Source organism: Acipenser ruthenus, chromosome 27 (genome assembly GCF_902713425.1).
Source record: "Acipenser ruthenus chromosome 27, fAciRut3.2 maternal haplotype, whole genome shotgun sequence".
Taxonomy (NCBI): domain Eukaryota; kingdom Metazoa; phylum Chordata; class Actinopteri; order Acipenseriformes; family Acipenseridae; genus Acipenser; species Acipenser ruthenus.
The window spans coordinates 5,156,317-5,173,390 of record NC_081215.1 but is presented as its reverse complement, the minus strand read 5'-3'; the positions used below and the strand labels follow the sequence as shown (position 1 = coordinate 5,173,390).

The 17,074-nt window shown below is 41.4% G+C and overlaps 2 protein-coding genes across 5 annotated transcripts; both read right to left on the bottom strand.

The window, feature by feature from the left end:
* Positions 1 to 3,011: 3,011 nt before the first annotated feature.
* LOC117431941 (adaptin ear-binding coat-associated protein 1-like) lies at positions 3,012 to 9,617 on the bottom strand. Of its 4 annotated transcripts, none has more exons than XM_059002172.1 (8): positions 9,441 to 9,617; positions 7,787 to 7,887; positions 6,689 to 6,793; positions 6,504 to 6,585; positions 5,827 to 5,938; positions 5,504 to 5,672; positions 4,881 to 5,056; positions 3,012 to 4,734 (listed from the first exon to the last, which is right to left on the bottom strand). In XM_059002172.1, the coding sequence occupies exons 1-8, from the start codon at positions 9,530 to 9,532 to the stop codon at positions 4,648 to 4,650; spliced, it is 924 nt and encodes a 307-aa protein (XP_058858155.1). In that variant the 5' UTR covers positions 9,533 to 9,617; the 3' UTR covers positions 3,012 to 4,647. The 4 variants fall into 4 exon arrangements, with proteins under 4 accessions (XP_058858155.1, XP_058858156.1, XP_058858157.1 ...); XM_059002173.1 differs by having other exon boundaries at positions 4,881 to 5,053; XM_059002174.1 differs by having other exon boundaries at positions 4,978 to 5,056; positions 9,441 to 9,613.
* A 2,780-nt stretch (positions 9,618 to 12,397) lies between these two features.
* Positions 12,398 to 16,744, bottom strand: LOC117432454 (SUZ domain-containing protein 1-like). The gene is made up of 4 exons (XM_034054391.3): positions 16,597 to 16,744; positions 14,616 to 14,665; positions 14,095 to 14,352; positions 12,398 to 13,935 (listed from the first exon to the last, which is right to left on the bottom strand). The coding sequence occupies exons 1-4, from the start codon at positions 16,735 to 16,737 to the stop codon at positions 13,830 to 13,832; spliced, it is 555 nt and encodes a 184-aa protein (XP_033910282.2). The 5' UTR covers positions 16,738 to 16,744; the 3' UTR covers positions 12,398 to 13,829.
* Between the last annotated feature and the right edge of the window lie 330 nt (positions 16,745 to 17,074).

The following is a 17,074-nucleotide window of genomic DNA, read 5'->3' as shown; positions in this document are numbered from 1 at the left end:
GAGCAGCGCTTGTTGTCCCCTGGACCCCTTTTAGGGTTTGTATTTACCAGCCAGTTGCACGCTCTGAGGGTGGAGCTAGACTATCCATGATTTTGCAATATAAAACCCCAACCATTGTGAGACGCAGCCAGAACAATATCTAAATTGTTCGTTTTGAGAAGCGGAAAACAATACAGTTGTAGAACGAGAAATACTGCGTCAGCCCTAAGGACATGGATACTATGGGGAGTGTACAGCACTGGCTTGCTATTTGCAGCTCTGTCAAAGTACACATTGTAAGTACTGTAGTTATGAACTGTGTCTTGTACTCCACGTAAAACAGGCGGATACTGAAGTATTCTGTACATAGTAACGTTTCAATGCAGTACATTGTAGCAGTGCTGCATAGGACTATCTGAATATTCCATTAAAAAACGTGCTGCGGTAGGAGCGAATGCCATTGCAGTACATTTTTAATGTAGTCAATATATAGTGTGATTAATACACAACTTGCAGTAGTACTGTTGTCTAACTGTGTCCAAAAGACTATCGTCACCTCTGCGGCCGAGAAAAATAAAATGTGACGATGTAACAATCCAGCAACTTGACCATAGTCGGAATATAAAAATGTAGTTTTCTAGTTCTGTTCAGTACTGGTATTTTCTCACCAGCAGTATTGCTGATTGTACAACCACTGGTATTATTTAATTATTCCAGCTTCCTGCAGCTCAGCACTGTACCCTACCCAAAACTTGGGATATCCTGCCTTACTTCCTATTTCTGTTTATAACTTAGTACGCGAATAAAAATAGACCAATGTTTGTGATGTACAGCTATCCGGCCATTCGTTACATCACCTGACAGAATTAACAAAGTCGAATTAAACCTACTGAATGCAACATGTCTCAGTTAAAATCCTCGGTGATGCAATATTTTTGGCCATAGCTCTATATCTTAAGACTCAATCACAAAGGTGTATGCTGAGGAAGCACGAGCTGAAACATTTTAAAAGTTACACTGTAGGTATCCGTTACTTACTGTATGTTCAGCACTCTTGTTATTTTTGCACAGCGAGTTCAAAGCTGCAGTCCTTGTGCTCAGTCTAAAGCTCTCTCTGCAATCCTGTTCAGATACCTGAGCACACAACTCCAAGTTGCTGCTCTGCTTGCTTAGATCGCTTGGGCCTTTTGATCTCCAGCTTGGTAACCAGGAACACGGTCATAACCAAGTGCTTATCTCACCAAGGAATCAAACAATGCTTAAACAAACACTTTCTGCTGCTTCAACTCAATTCAACAGCATTGCTTGGAAGCATGTGGTCGCCATGGAAATCTCTTCACCACCAACTCTTACCTGTGCAGGTAACTCACTTGTGACGAGCCTGGGGGCATGGCAGAGTCCAGATAGTATTCAGGTCAAGTCATCTCTTTAAAAAGCTTGTTTCATCGCTCACTTTATAAAGGATGCTGATTAGTTGGCCAAGAGGCGATTAATCAGTCTGAACAAAGCTCTTCAGGTTAATGATCCAATATAAATGTGTTACTTGACAGCCCAATACTGCCCTCCGGATTAAAGCGATATTGGTTACCTTCTGTTCTATTTCAATCTGATTTTATAGAACCACAAAGGAGCATGGGTGATCTGCACAACAGGACAAAGCTGAAAGAAGAATCATTAAAAGAACTAGAATGAATCTACTGCTGTTTAAAAAGTGTTTTAACTATATTGCAAACTACAATCAATTGACAGCTCATTTCAAAGGTGGGGGGAGGGGGGTGAAGGCAGCAACATACAACTGTACAACCAAGCTCAACTCAGTTACAAAACAATGGCAATCCTGATATTAAATCAGTAAAAGGGACTGCTCACGTAGGAGAACTTATTCAACAGTTTCAGTGTCTTGTACTGAAAAATAAATAATGGTCAGAGTGCACTCAATCAGTTTCCTAGTCTGCTATTGTGAATGGAGTCACCTTCCCTAGACCTGTGTGCAGGGCTGCAGTGTTGAAAGAGTTGAGCACGAATCCTATAAACATGCTGTTGTCAAAGTTGCTTGGCTGCATCTCTGGCTTAATCCCAAAGTACACAAGGCAGGGTAGCTGATGCTTCTTCTTTCCCGTTTGCTTCTTAAGAGAAATACCACAAATAAAGAAACTCATTCCAGGAGGCTTTGACAGGTAAGATGACAATCTTTATTTACAACTTATGGTATCACGTTCAGCAGCTGGTTTTAACAGTCCATGCATCGGAAAGTCAAAACCCCCTTGAAAGGCACTTTGGAGTAATAAAGACAGCCCCAAACCCACCCACCCAGTAAACCCAACTTCACATAGAATGTGTTACAAAAAACATACGATAGGAGCATTTAAAAAGCATTCGTGGACCTGCCTTCACATTCATATTCAATTAGACAACCACAGCATGAAGAGCATCTCAAAACAAGTTCTGTAGTTTCATCAGGCTGTAGCATGTCCATGCAAAATGACATTCGGGTATTACCCTCTGAAGTCATTAGCCCAGAACCCATTCAAAAAGTCTTGTACCCTCAATAACGTGCTAAGGAATGCCTACATCAAATGTCATTCCAACTGAGTAAGCAGTTCAGGAGATCTTGATGAAACTGCAAATGTGAAACAGGTACATTCCTTATAAGACCCGGTCATATGACAAAATGCAACAATTCCAAAATGAGCCAGAACACCGTGGACACAGGAGATGGTGCAGAGTTCCATCCAAAGAAGGTATTCTGATCTGGCTGACAACCCGCTGGCTTGCTAAATATTCAAGACATGAAGAACCACAAATTGTTTTTACAACACGTTCCCACATTACTGCTGCTGCTGCTGCTATATACACACACACACACACACACACACACACACACACACACAAAAACATAAACACTGTGTCTGTAGGCTGGTCCATCTGCTGCAGCACCACAAAAAAAAAAAAATCTGAAATCTGTTTCACTGGAATTTGGGAATGAATGACGTGGATGAATAGATACAGGCCATTTAATTACATTTAGAGTCAAATCTTTTTTTTTTTTTTTTAATGGGTCTGTGCATAGTAATTTTATAACCTACCACTTATTTTCGACTTAGCATTAGGCTACACACCTCAACTGTACAATAAAAGTGATATTTTACAACATGCAGAATGCTCTATTTCGGGGAAAATGCTGTGCCTCACAAGTAGCTGCAAGCTTTGGGTTTTACATTAAAAAGTAGCTTCATAAAAACTCACGTACTTAAAACGTCAGAACAGAAAACTGGTACTGCTATGACAATTCAATTAAACAGCAGAATTCCTCTATTAAGACCCATTAACCACGTGGTCCTTCAAGTCAGAACACTGAACTGCATTAGGGAACGCTCAAGGTATGGTGCCTATCACGCTTTGTTGTTAGTGGTATTAGTAGAAATTGAACCCCAAAAAAAAAAAAACACAACATATAATGTTTTCCTATAACTTGCTTATTTGTAAAGGTTCCAGTTTCTATGACAGACAGATCTCTTATTTTTGGCCTGGGGACTGCACATTCCTGGAATACTAAATTGCATCCTTAGCACTATTTCAGCTTAGAAAGTGCAATACCTTCCTAAGCCTCTTTGCAAAACATTTCAAGACAAACAGGCACACTGTCATTTTACACAGTCGTGATAAGGTGCTGTGATGCTCAAAGATCGCTGCCTTGGAGGGCTACTCACACAAGGGGGAAAAATAGCAAAACACATTTCATATGACTTTTAGATATTTCAGTATATTTAAAAAAATATTCTGGAAGATAAAAAACATATATATAAAATGCATTGTGATATACATGAATATTTAATGTCAATTTAGAATACTGTAACATGCGATCCATGGTGAGGTTTCTGTGCCCTCACACAAGCACAGCTGTCTCGCATCATTAGAATTGAATCTTTTTAGTGGGCTCAAAACTTCAATATAACAGATCGATTTTGAACTTGCGCAGATCATGTTTTTCGAGAGCATACAATACGCGATCCACAGCCTTAACGCCTGAGGGTAAAATTGTTTTTGTTTTTTGGGGGGAAAGGGACGTGGGGATGGAATGGAAGTTAAAGGAATTCCCTGGAATCAGGAAACAGGGTTAAACTTTCCCAAATTTAAACCCGAAAAAAAAAAATATCCTGCTACCGGCAGAGAGACTCCCAGTATCTGAGAAATAAAGATGTCTGTTCAATTGGGACTGGTTCACTCTGGGGTCGAAGCTGGTTCAGTTCACTCTTGTGTTGGTTTTCTATATAGAATGCAATCGCTGATCCAGACTGAAAGCACCTTGGGTTAAATGACTGCAGAAAAGCTTGGTAATCATTCATTTTAATTAAGTGTTTTTTAGTGGGAAGAGGGCAGATTTCCACAGTGATACTGGCTGGTTTATATTTGTATTATGCAATGCATTTTTCCAGATGATATCTTCCTCAACTTTCTTTCCCCAGGACACATTTTACCTTGATTCATAGTAGAAAGTGAACTTCTCCTTTGAACTACAGATTCAGGTCGGGCCGGACCACGTAAAACACAAAAGTGAACACCAAGTTAACTGGAGCGATACCAGAATCGAAGTGCTCCAAATCTGATCCCCAATCCCACAGCGCCGACCGGCAGTAAAAACGCTGGTCCTCACTGCAAACGAGCCCCTCATCCTGGGAATGTGAAACCGGGAAATCTGGGATCCATTAAAACTGGACCCAGTTTGGTGTCTGAGGGGTCTGACCAGGAGCTGAGCTGTAAAACAAATAGAGTAAATGCTCAGACGGCATACCTCAACATGCAAGCACATGCTAGATTCTTGCATATATTTTTACAATCTTGCTAAAACAATCAATTGTTCAAACAGGTAAACAAATTTGCTCAGGTGCAAAACATGTTACCGCAGAAGTTTGTCTTGACTGCACAATGAAGATGGTGAGGTGAAATGACATCACCCAGATGATTAATGCCCCCATTGCCCCTCTCAGACTAACTGACCTGGGGGCAGCGGCGAAGTCACCCCACATATCAGTCCCGCTGGAGGGGGCCGGGGGGCTGAGATCAAATAGCACGTCTGCTGAATAAACAAGAACGAAAAGACAAGAGTTATCACACAGCACTGTAAAAAGGCGCTTCTTCAAGGCTACACACTTTCTCAGGGTGTACTCACAATGGGTTTGTTTCAAGTAGTCTCTGTTTGTCTCTTTTGGAACCACGGCTATCATTTTGTATGATTTTTACTCGCGGCGCTACGTATGAAATAAAGTTTGCATTTTGTCTGCATAGTTAACTTTTATTTAATAACACATGGTATGCTTTTGGTTTGCTAGCAGAAAAGTCCTTCTCGTTAATTAATCATCTGTTTTTCTTAATACAGGGTTACAAAAATGTCTTGAGAGTTTAGGATACTGGAGTTCTATGCATGAATAGATCTAACTGAGATGTGAGAAGTTCAGGACTTATAAACTGTATGCATTTGATGCAGTGAGACATGTGCAGCCCTGCGATTGCTGTCCTACCATACCTGAAGTAGATGTCTGTGGCGTCTGAGACACAGGTGGCTCAATGATTCCAGGAGGCTGGCTTGCTGGGGGTGGGATCACACCAATGCCCTTCCCTCCAGGGGGAGGGGGTAAAAAGCCACTGCCTGCTGGTCGGGACTTAGATGTTTTGTCTTCTTTTTTCTTTATATTCTGAAACAAATTAATTTAAAAAAAAAATAAGACACCTACATCATGCTTCTAAATCACTAGCCCACACTGCTTCCTAGCACCCAGAACACTGCAGTTGCCCATTTCTATACAGATTCTGCAGGTAGAAAAGCAATAGCTACGCGCGCTGGCTCACCCCGATGTTGATTTTGATGGTCTGTCCCTCCTTGAAGCCGAGGTCCAGTTTGGGGCCGGCGTTCTCCCCACTCTGCGCTTGCTTGGCCAGCTCTCCCTCCTGCCGCACCCATCTACAACCAAATTTACACAGGATCAGTGGACAGCTGGCTTATAACATGCAGCTAAAACTCAGGTGTTTCATAGGACCATTAGCAAGGATGGGCAAACATTCAAATACTACTTTCTCAGAAAATAATGTTGCCCCAAATAAAACTACATCTCACTCTCCCGTGATCTATTGATTCTTTCCAAGTGTATAAATCAATGTTGTCAACTGTCTGAACAGGGATTTGAAGTGAAGGCACATGCGCTTTAATTAAAATCGCACTTTTATTATCCTTCGGATGAGACGTAAAACCAAGGTCCTATTGTAAGTGACTCTGCAGCAGCAGTTGTTAGTCTCTGTAAGTCACTTTGGATAAAAGTGTCCGCTAAATGACTAATTAATATATATATATATTTTTTTTTTATATGAAGCTTACCAGGCCAGATATACCAGTCGAGGAGTTGAAATCACTTTTAAACCATTGGAGAGACCCCATCCTTCTTCTGGTTGGCTAGGACCAGCTCAGCTGACATCCCCCAATTCAGCAAGGCAATGAGACAGAAAACGTGTGTTTTCCTGAAGAAACTTACTTGAAATGATCCTGAAGCGCTACGTTAAAGTCAAAGGAATCCCCTCGATCCACGAATCCGATCCCAATAAAAGCGTGACGTCCTGGGGGCGAAACAGAAGACCCCATCAAGAGACTTTTTTTTTTTTCTACCAGGGTTACAGTTTTGTTAAAATCACAAAGTGAAACACTGAGACGAGAACGTACCGTTTCCATCCTCGATGCGAACAACAAAGTATCTGCTGGAGTCAGTGACACTCTCCACCGAGATCCCTGGGTACTGCTCTACCGGCGCCTGGGCAAACAGCTCCCCTATGGAACAAACACAACCCAGCACATCTGAGGGTGAAGCTTTCTGCTTAACACGCAAGGGACACATGGATATTGTTATTAGCGCTGGAACAGCTTCTAAAAATGCAAAAATGTGTGGGGTTTCTATATATAAAACAAATACAGAAGATCAACACAGCCACTCTCGGTCCTCCATTTACTCTGGCTGTCAAAAACGGGTCAGTTTCTGTCTGCCATTTGATACAGGTACATGTACGTCACTCCAAAATGTCTCATGTTTTGCAACACTGGCCCAAGAAAATGTCTTGTATTCTGATCAATGTTTTGTTTTTCTTTCATGTTGCGATCCTAGTTTTTGGTATGTGGAATGTAATAAAAGAGAAACAAAACAGCGAGTAAATATAGATATTTTAATTGTACAAAGCCCCCTTTCACATGTATTTTATTTGAAGTGTTTAATGAAGTTAAACCGTTATGTTATTACTTTATAAAAATATGGGTCTATGGGTACTTAGTTTATTGTGGGATTATGAGAAAATGCGTGGTCTACTTTTTGTACTGTTACCTGAAATACACACAAGATTACTTTATATTGCAACTACTGTATGGCATCCTTTCTGATGTAGTTAATTCAGTGAGGTGAAGTAGTGCCTTCACAACCTTTTCTTACTTCTGCAACGTCTTTCAACTTTAATACAGTGTTACATATAATGGCTATGAGAACGTCTTTGCAAATGAACGAATATTTGAACACTTGTCTGAATCTTCCATGTTCGTCCCAGCACTCATTTTTATAAGGTGGAGGTTCACACAAGGCGCTCCTGTGGTTCCAACACATCCACTTCTGTTGAACTCAAGACCAGCACTTTCTCTCAGCTTATATTACAAGAACTGAACTAGAGCTCCCATGCTTACAAATCATTTATTAGAAACTAAACTGTGCCGTTTACACTTAGTAGAGACTACCCGATTGTGCCATGTTCATCTAGGGAGAGAAATGCGGTAAAACGGTACCTGATGTTTTATCCTCCAGTTTAATGTATGCAATCTTCCCCTTCGCAGTGATCCTCATTCTCCCACTCCATGACGGCTGATCCAGCTTCCAGTCTGCAGCCCTGTCAGGAAAGCACTGGGTTATTAAAGGAGCCAGCAGGGATCCCCGGAGTATTTATTTCTAATAAATACATGATGATCATTGACTTGCACAACATTAGGCAGGGATGGAAATACGACTCTCATTGCATAGCAGTTGGAACCATTCCTGGTTTTACCATAAGTTGTATAACCTAAGCTTGTTTCTATGCACCTGGGCTTATATTAAGATGTGGACTGGGTGAAACTGCTATGCAATAGGAGGCGTAATTCCATCCCTGTTAGCAGTCTATTGATTTCCAGTGCTATGCTTTGTTAAACACTCTCTAAAACCCAAAGTGACAGCCCCCCTCATGAAAAACAAACAGCCTCCTAGTTCAGACCATTACAAGCCCAAAGCCTGCTGTGTTACAATGTGTTCTCATATCCACACTTGTGAAAGCATCTGCTACTGACCGGTTTATAGACATGCCAGGAAAAATGATGCATCACTTAACGCACTGAAAACTGGCAGGTATTAGCAACAGCAGACCAAGGAGAAGAGGGTGGCGTGGTTTGCACCTTGCGCCATACAGTGGTGCTGTAATAGAATATTCTACAAGGGGTTTTAATGCATAGTGTGGACCAGGTAGTTTTTTAACAGATCTTTGACAGGAGCAGTCTCTTTCTCATTCCCAGGCACTCTAAAATTCAAACTGCATTGTACTGAAGTAAAATTACATTACAATGCCATGTTAAAATCAACAACAAAAGCTGCTTATTTCAAATGGCCTATTATACAGAAAGTGGCTATTATTATTACTGAAGCACATAAATATCACATGACCTATATTCTCTGCAACACAAAGCCTGCATTGTTTGTGGTGTTTCATGCAGTCCTCCCCACCCCGTCATTGTTGGGCCACTGCAACTACCAGCTCTAGATAAACCAGCCCTAGCCAGGAAAGGCTCATTTGACCACATAGAAAACATCTCGTAGTCACTGAATCGATCATAGTACTTTTTGTTTTTGTTTGAAATGCACTCATGACAACAAATTCTAGAATGTATTTCTTTGAGTCTATAATAAAGAAACTGTGCGGCCTTATTTAAGCAACTTTTTGGTTTGTTTGTTTTTACGTAGGCTTACCGTAGTCTGTAGTAAGTTACTTAAAACATGACGCGCACTTCGTGTATTGTGTATACATAACTAATACATAGTAACTAATATTACTAATAAAACGTAATGTAATTCTACATTTATATTTAAATAGCACAGCAAGCTTAATAATGTATGTGCGTGTACATTGCCAAGCGACACATAGATTAAAAGATGACGTAAATTAACTTTACTTTCTATTTACATTAGCGGTGCCGTATGAAATAAGTTAAACCTAACTACACGTGTTGTCATTACATTAGCGATCACATAATTGTATACTGTCAAAATTCTACTGAACCTTTTGTTTATTTTGAGTTGGGAAACTTCCTGAATGAAACTGCACTACCCAACCGGGCCTAACCGCCTCCACTAGAACCCAGACTCGCTCCAAACTCTGCCCAGTTCGGACGCGTACCCCCCACTTGCTGGACCTACCTGTAGCCCCGGTTCGTCGCCCTCGGCGGGATGCGGTAGACGTGCACCTCCGGCTTTACACATATCACCGACTCGTAGCCGCTCTCTGCCATCTTTGCACTGCTAAATAGGAACTAAAAAAATCAGCTTGTTCAGCCGTGAGCGGGGAAAACCGCCACCGAGAGAAAAAAGGCGCCATCTGCTGTTTTCGGAGGAATCGCTGCTGGCCTACCCTGGACCAGCCATTCATTATACAGAAGTCTTTTTTAGAGTAAATGTTTTTAGCAACAGGCTAAAGGGACACTAACAAACTCTAACATAACTTCCATTTGAGCTTGACAGTATTATTTCATATTCAATTCATACACCTATTAGGATTCACCTGGTGGTTTCAACATATGTTGATTATGCATTATATTGTTTAGGTTGGGAGGCTTGTGTATTCGTTCTGATGTACTGAGTGTCTAATATGAAATTCTGCTGGGACTGGTCAATATGGGAGATGAGAAAAATGCCTCATAAGCTTACTGGGTCTGGGGGCTGTGTGTGAATTAGGAGAGAGCTGTGTTATTATAGGAGTCTTGCATGGTAACCATTGTTTCATTCAGTAGCCCACACCACCTAGCAAAAGAACATGTGATGAAAATAATTACAAAAACACAGTCGGTTTTAGAACTTCTTTTTTTATTAATTTCTACTCCATTTGCCTTCTCAGAATTCTTCTTCTACAGATTCAGCCGAAGGATGCATTTTCAGAGCTCAGTTTAACAATCCCTTAAACCCAAACTGAGTGTTCATTTCTAAAAAAAACAAGCATCTCAGTCCCTTAACAAACCCAAAGCCTCTCACAATAGGTTCTGAAAAACAACACTTATCAAAGCGTCTGCTGCAACAGTTAGGGGTCTAGCCAGGTGATTCAGGCATATGGGTTTCTGTTCACTTGCTTTCCAGTCTACTTTCTGGCTCAAAGGTCAGAGAAGAGAACTGGGAGCCAGGGGACCTGAGTTCAAATTCCAGGCCAGTTACTTGCTCCCTAACTTCTTTTCCATTTCTCTTTGGCCTCAGTTCTTTTTTATGTGCTGGTTTTCTGTACTGCAAACAGCTCAGATCAAATATAGCAAAGGCCAGTTTAGGGTTAAAAAAATACAAATTAAAAATAAGCCATACCGATAACCTGTGGGGTTTTGAAAAAAAATCAAAATTAACTGAAATATTTTCATTAAAAAAACGCTAAACTTAAAATAAAAAAATAACTGAGTAAATTGTTGCAAGATCACGTTTTACCAGATAAAGCTGCCGATTCAGTATTTGTGTTTTTCCAAACCCACTATATAGGTTACTCCCTGAATGATTACAGCCTGTGTCAATAGGAATTCAAAAGAACATTGTACACATGGATCTTTTAGCATTGCACATTGCGGTTATGTGATTGCGCAATGCTTTCTGGTCTTCCTACTCTGGATTCACAACCATTGAAACTACTACAAAGGGTAACAAGGTCCAACCTCCACTCCTACAGTGAGGGAGCGTCAGAATAAAGGCTATCCTGGAAAAATCATGGCTTAGCACATTCATTGCTTTTGCACAACATAGGAAAAAATATATATATTCTTTTTACACTATATGCAATACATTTCCACTGTTTTAGGAATACTGCAGACTGAACCTAAAACTATGTAAGCAGGGTCAGCTCAACAGCTTGAGACAATGGCTCTTGGGCAGGGTTAGTTTTAATGTTCATAGGCACTCAACTTTGAATCCAATCAACACAATTATCATCAATATTCTCACTCCTGGCTAGAACCCCGGACAGTGCTTGTCGATACATTTGGTACGCATTTCAATTTGTTCTTTATACAGCTTCCTCTAATTTCTTACAAGTCATACTATGTAGCATAGAGGGCTACACAAATACACACAAACACACACACACATAAAATGTTACTCCCTCGATGGATGGGCCAATGGACTTTAAAGCTTCTCTAGAGCTTTACCTAAGTTTAAGTAGAAGCTCCTAGCTTATCCTCTAGCCAGGGATGAGATGGTATCTTTACAGAAAGGGAACAAACATGCAAGGACATAGTTAAGTCTGATGCATGCCCCTTTCTGCTGGACAGGAGACCTTGTATGGAACACAAAAGGCTCCAAGAAAAAGTCACAAACAGTATGGCTATTAACTGATTGATCACAAGACACTTTTTTTTACAAGCAAAGATGACTGTAAACCCCAACAACTGTAAATGAACTAAAAGTAAACACAAAAATAATAACACAGAGAATTGAGAGGGGGGCTCAAATCAAAACACTGTATGGATGCAACCCTCCTTCTTCAGCATATGGTTGCCGAGTTAACTTCCAACTTTAAGTTACTCTTACACTACAGTAGTCTGTATTTGAATATGTGATTTAAAGTTGGAGACTGAAGTTGGGAAGTTCAGCCAGGGCCATGTTCAAGACCAGCAACAGGTCTCTGCAAAATATCACATTACATTTCACTGTCTGCGAATGCCTTACCCGAGTCAGAACCATCATTCTGCAGGTAAGAATTTGCAGTCATGTTAACTCGTATCTGTTTAATTGGCTTGGAACACATGTAGTGCATACCCCTGGTTTGTACTGAAGACGTGAGTAAGAAGTCATTTCAAACAGACATTTGCTATGATGGCTGTATCAGTGGCTTATAAAATAGAGAAACACAAAACTGTAGGGCCTTACATTTACACATCAGCAAGCTTGGGTACAATGATCCGAGGTACAAATATACCTCGTGAATAAAGCTGGGTAGTTTTTGAAAGGATTTGTGTCTGCAATGAGGAAGGTTTTGCAGACACCACTGTCCAGCAATGGAATTGTTACAGCTGAAGATGGGAACTGGGAAACCTGCAAACCACTGAATGCCGAGCCTGAGGGGCTGTTTAACAGCTCTGTAGTGGGGCAGGAAAACAAAACATTCTCATATTCATAGGCACAGGAGCAAATTTACAGTTAAAAAAACAAACTATTTTTTTATTAAAGATTTGTTTCAGCTAATTCACTGTCAAGTCATTGAAAACAGTGTTGTCTTTAGCTATATAACTGTGCTGTGATGGATACAAAAAAAAGTGGGTCTCTCTCTCTCTCTCCCTCTATCTAGCCTACTGAAAACAGTACCACTGAGACAAACACGTTCTTGCACTCCACTCTTCATAACTGAGCATGTAAATGTGCTTGGAGAAGAAAGATGCTGTCACAGTTGAGTCCCAGGTTCTTAATGCTTGTTGAGGACTGAGATTGGAAATAACTGCTCTAGCGTGTTATCGTTTTGGTTTACAGACACAGATTATCTGCAACTACTAGTCTCACAATTAGTCCCAATCAGTGTCTGTAAAACGTGACAATGCGCTAGAGCAGTGGTTACCTCATATCTGTTCAGTTCTCAAGTACTGCGAAGTTCAGATTTTTATTTCAACCAGGAATTTCACTAAAGCCAAATTCAAGCCCCAAACTGCATTGTAGCAGCCTGACAAAAACGTAATTTACAGACTTTGTTGGTGTAGGCAGACTCACTACAAAAAACAGTGGTGAGGATGGGGAGCGAGGAGTGCACCCCTTCAATGAAACTACAATACTCTAACAGTGAAAGGAGCATGTGGCACATTAAACACAATAGGGGCCACTAGAGGTCCCCACAAGCTAGGCTGGACCCCTGTCATTCAGCTGTCCCTATTCTCTGCTCAGCTTTACATATATTTACAATACAAATTGCATTTAAGGAACGTTCTGATTCCTAATAAATTTGACAATTAAAAAAAAAATGAAGTAGAACTTACATTTTACAAACCAGGTAGGCCCCGAAAAACACATTAACAGAGATACCAGGCACCGTATTTGATATGAAACCGAAAAAAATACAAAAAAACAGGTGTGAGGATTAACACCCTTCCCCCCCCCCAAAAAAAAACAACCGATCTGATGATTAGGGAGATATTGAATAATATTATTGCTGGGAAAAGCTGGCACCCGCTTCTTTCCTTATTTTCTCTTTCGCTTATTATTTCTCTCAGTTCCTTGAACCCGAGTCTCTTCTTCTGCCATGGCGTTCCGGGAGAGCCCGTAGCGGTGTGCCAGTCACAGTGGGCCAGGCGAGGAGGGGATGGCGGCACAGTGCAAGAGGGGGAGGGGCAAAGGTCACAGTGAGCGGAGTCGTGAAGAGGCTGCTGCTGCTGCTTCTTCATTGTCACAGTGCGTTGCTTGGTTCAGGCGGATACCTCCCCCCTCTCCCTCTGCACATCCTCCCCATGGATGGGGGTGGGGGGTATGGGTTTGGGAAGGGTCTCCCCCACCCCCTCCTGATACTCCTCCCCCCAACCTCCTCCTCCAAGCCGGACAGTCCTGCGGTTCCAGGGGCTTGCATTCTCACCCCTTCGCTGCTTATCTCCACTGGCGGAATCCTTGTGTGCCATCGGGGCCTGTCGGCTGCCGGATCACATTGTTGGGCGGTCTGGCTTCCTCCAAGGGGGCACTGACTCGAACTGGCCTGACACGGGCAAAGAAAAAACAGCAATCAATAATAATGAAGTGTATTAAAAGCTTACAATGCAACAGTTTTATTTGTAAATGGTACCCCACTACACTGTAGCAATAATTGATGGTGGTATGAAGTACAGTACATGCTCCCAGACAATATCCCAGATACCTGTCGGTGGTCGGTATGGGTTTCTCTGGCTCCTCCTCTGGGCTGGCGCTCCCCAGGATCCTGCGGCGAGCCTCTGCGTACTCGGCCTCTCTCTGTGCCAGCGTCTTCACCTGCGCCGGTGGGCGCTGGGCAGGGCTGGAGGCTCCCAGGGACCCGTTACTCGAGGGTCGCTTGAGGATTCGGATCTGTGGGGGAGGGGCAGCGGGCAGCGAGTCGTCCTGGATCACTATGGGGGTCTTCTGGGGGGACCTCGACTTCCTAGACACCAAATGGGACAGACTTATCAAGGCCCAGCATCCTAATTCAATTTGATAACAAGGCTCCATGTTACAAAAATCTTGACAAAAATGCCATACTGTAATGGTTCTGTTATGGTTACCGCTGGTCTATTGTTATACTTCCAACTGTTCAGCTAAGGGACAAGGGATTCACCCTTTCTTTAAATCAAACTCAAGAAAACAGTGCTTACTCCACATTTGGTCCAGAAGATTTATTTGAATTTTATAAGAGCCTCTACTCACTTCTCTTTTTGGCTGATCCTCAGCTTCTCTTCCAACCGTCTGTCTATTTCCTGAAAAAAAGCAAACAGAAATTTGGCAACTGCCACAATATTTTATATTACACTGTGTTCATTTTATTGTAGAATAAATCAGATAAATGTTCGTTTTGACCCCCTATATTGCATTGCTGGGGAAGATGTATCATACAAAATAAATCATGTTTTCTGTAAAAATGAAGGTATTTATGATTGTCTCTAAGTTTATGAATTTACTGCAGCCTATCTATATTAGGATTATCAATATTATTGGAACATAATTAAAATGGCACTATTATTATTTTATAAAGAAAATAATCAACAAAACTGTATATGCTAGTGTTTGTTAATAATTAATCCTCTCTTTAAAAAAGACAATGAGAAAATTGTCACGTCCATCAACGTGAATGCTTTCACACGACGGCCCTGCAACGCCCCAGCAATCTGCCCATTTACAGCAGCTGCTGCCAAATCGAGACAGGGCTCTGTTACCACAGGCTATTTCTGTCCGTTTGGATGGAGAGCCAAGAGACTTGTTCTGTGAGTCTCCCAATGAGCAAGAAAGCGTAGCGTCGCTGGAGAGCACAGCAAAGACAGGATCAGGGCCACTACAGCCCCTATCAGTATGACTAACCACTAACAACTGCTCAGCGTTTGTTATAGAGAAATGATTTAAAAATAAACCAAGAAATTACATTTGAATTTTAATTAACATATTGTTGGCATCTTGCTCCCCACCTATATATATGACGCAAGCACAGATCATCATGAATGAAATATGTTGTTGTGCATGGGGAAGACACTGAACTACCTGCAATAACCAGAGGGGAATATCAGGTAAACATGTCCCTTAGAGAGCATGAGGATGACAATTTAAATGTTATATTAGTTTAGATTTTTGGAATACAACTCAAGGTGCAAAAGTACATTGCTGAACCCTAGAAGGGAGGGTAATACTCTTTTTTTTAGATTTCAGTTGTATAAGGTCAGAAAACACTAATAACTGTAAAGTGGGGTTTAAACCCCTATATGAAAAGTTTTTTTAAAAATTTTTACTTCATGTACTGTCTATATGTATGTAGTCACCTCACATTCAACGTAACCAGCTTATAGTAGTAACGTTGTTACTACTACACTTAGTAGTAACGTTGTTACTACTACACTAGTATACAATTTAAGAAACGGTGCAGTTAGTTCATACAGACCTAAAACAACGCGGCTAAAGTCTTACATTACGTATATGCTTGTACCAAAGTCCCGTGTTTGATACCGCGAAATGTAGAGGGAGTAACTTAACTGTGCGGCTTCGGGCACTGCTTACCAGTTTCTACAGCTTAATGTCCATACAACACAGGCTGTCCACTCTAACTAACTCCACGCGTAGTGTGTTGAATGATGGCGATATATTTGATTTATTATATAGTCTTACTCTAATCACCAATTTTTGTAAGTAAATATGGCTACAGTGGTTACACCAGAAATGCGCATCTGATTCATAGAGTACTTGTTTAATCAAACAAACAATTCAGATTAGATACAGGTACTATTTATAGAACAAACTGTGTTTTACTGGTATGTGGTATAGTCGTAACTTATCAACACTACCGCATGCTAAATAAAGTCAAGTTTTATCACGTAACCCACTGAACTTTTAAGTACGACGTAAACAAAACATAATAACATTTAAACGTTTTAAATAACTACTTTGGCCGATCTCTGTTTTTTAAGCTTCTGGGGCTTAGGAATCTCTGTTTTTTTAAGCTTTTGGGGCTTTGAACATTATTAAAAAACACGGCCCCTGTCACTTTAAGCCACGGCCTAGTCCCCCACACCATGCTCGGTTAGACCCGCAGATGGGGGTTCCCCGTGGCCTGTATTGCCCCTTGGACACTCCCGACGCATCGGTCGGTTCCTTGAAACCCTCCCGCCTCTATGACACCCAGTCCCCATCACAGTCCGATTCTCACCCCACTATCAGCAGCTTCCTCCCAGCTCTCAGCAACCTCATCATCTTCCATCTTCCAACCTCCCAGACACAGGGCAAGGCCGGCTCTGCGCACGCGCGCGCTCTCAAACTCGGAGACGGTGGCGCGCACGTCACCACGCATTTAGAAGTAGACCAAGTTGTCTGCCGGGTATAATGATGGTCAAATGCATACCTGTAATTTGCAGTTTCCTTACTGCAGGAACCTGTTATTATTATTATTATTATTATTATTATTATTATTTATTTCTTAGCAGACGTCCTTATCCAGGGCGACTTACAATCGTAAGCAAATACATTTCAAGTATCACAGTACAAGTATTAATACAATAAATACAATGACTTTGGTGCTGTTCAGCCAGAGGATGGCTGTAGTGAGTGAGTTTTGCTCGGGCTTGTCAGGGTCTACTAAATACACTGGCCACTTCATTAGCAGGAGCTATCAACTAATATAACATTTA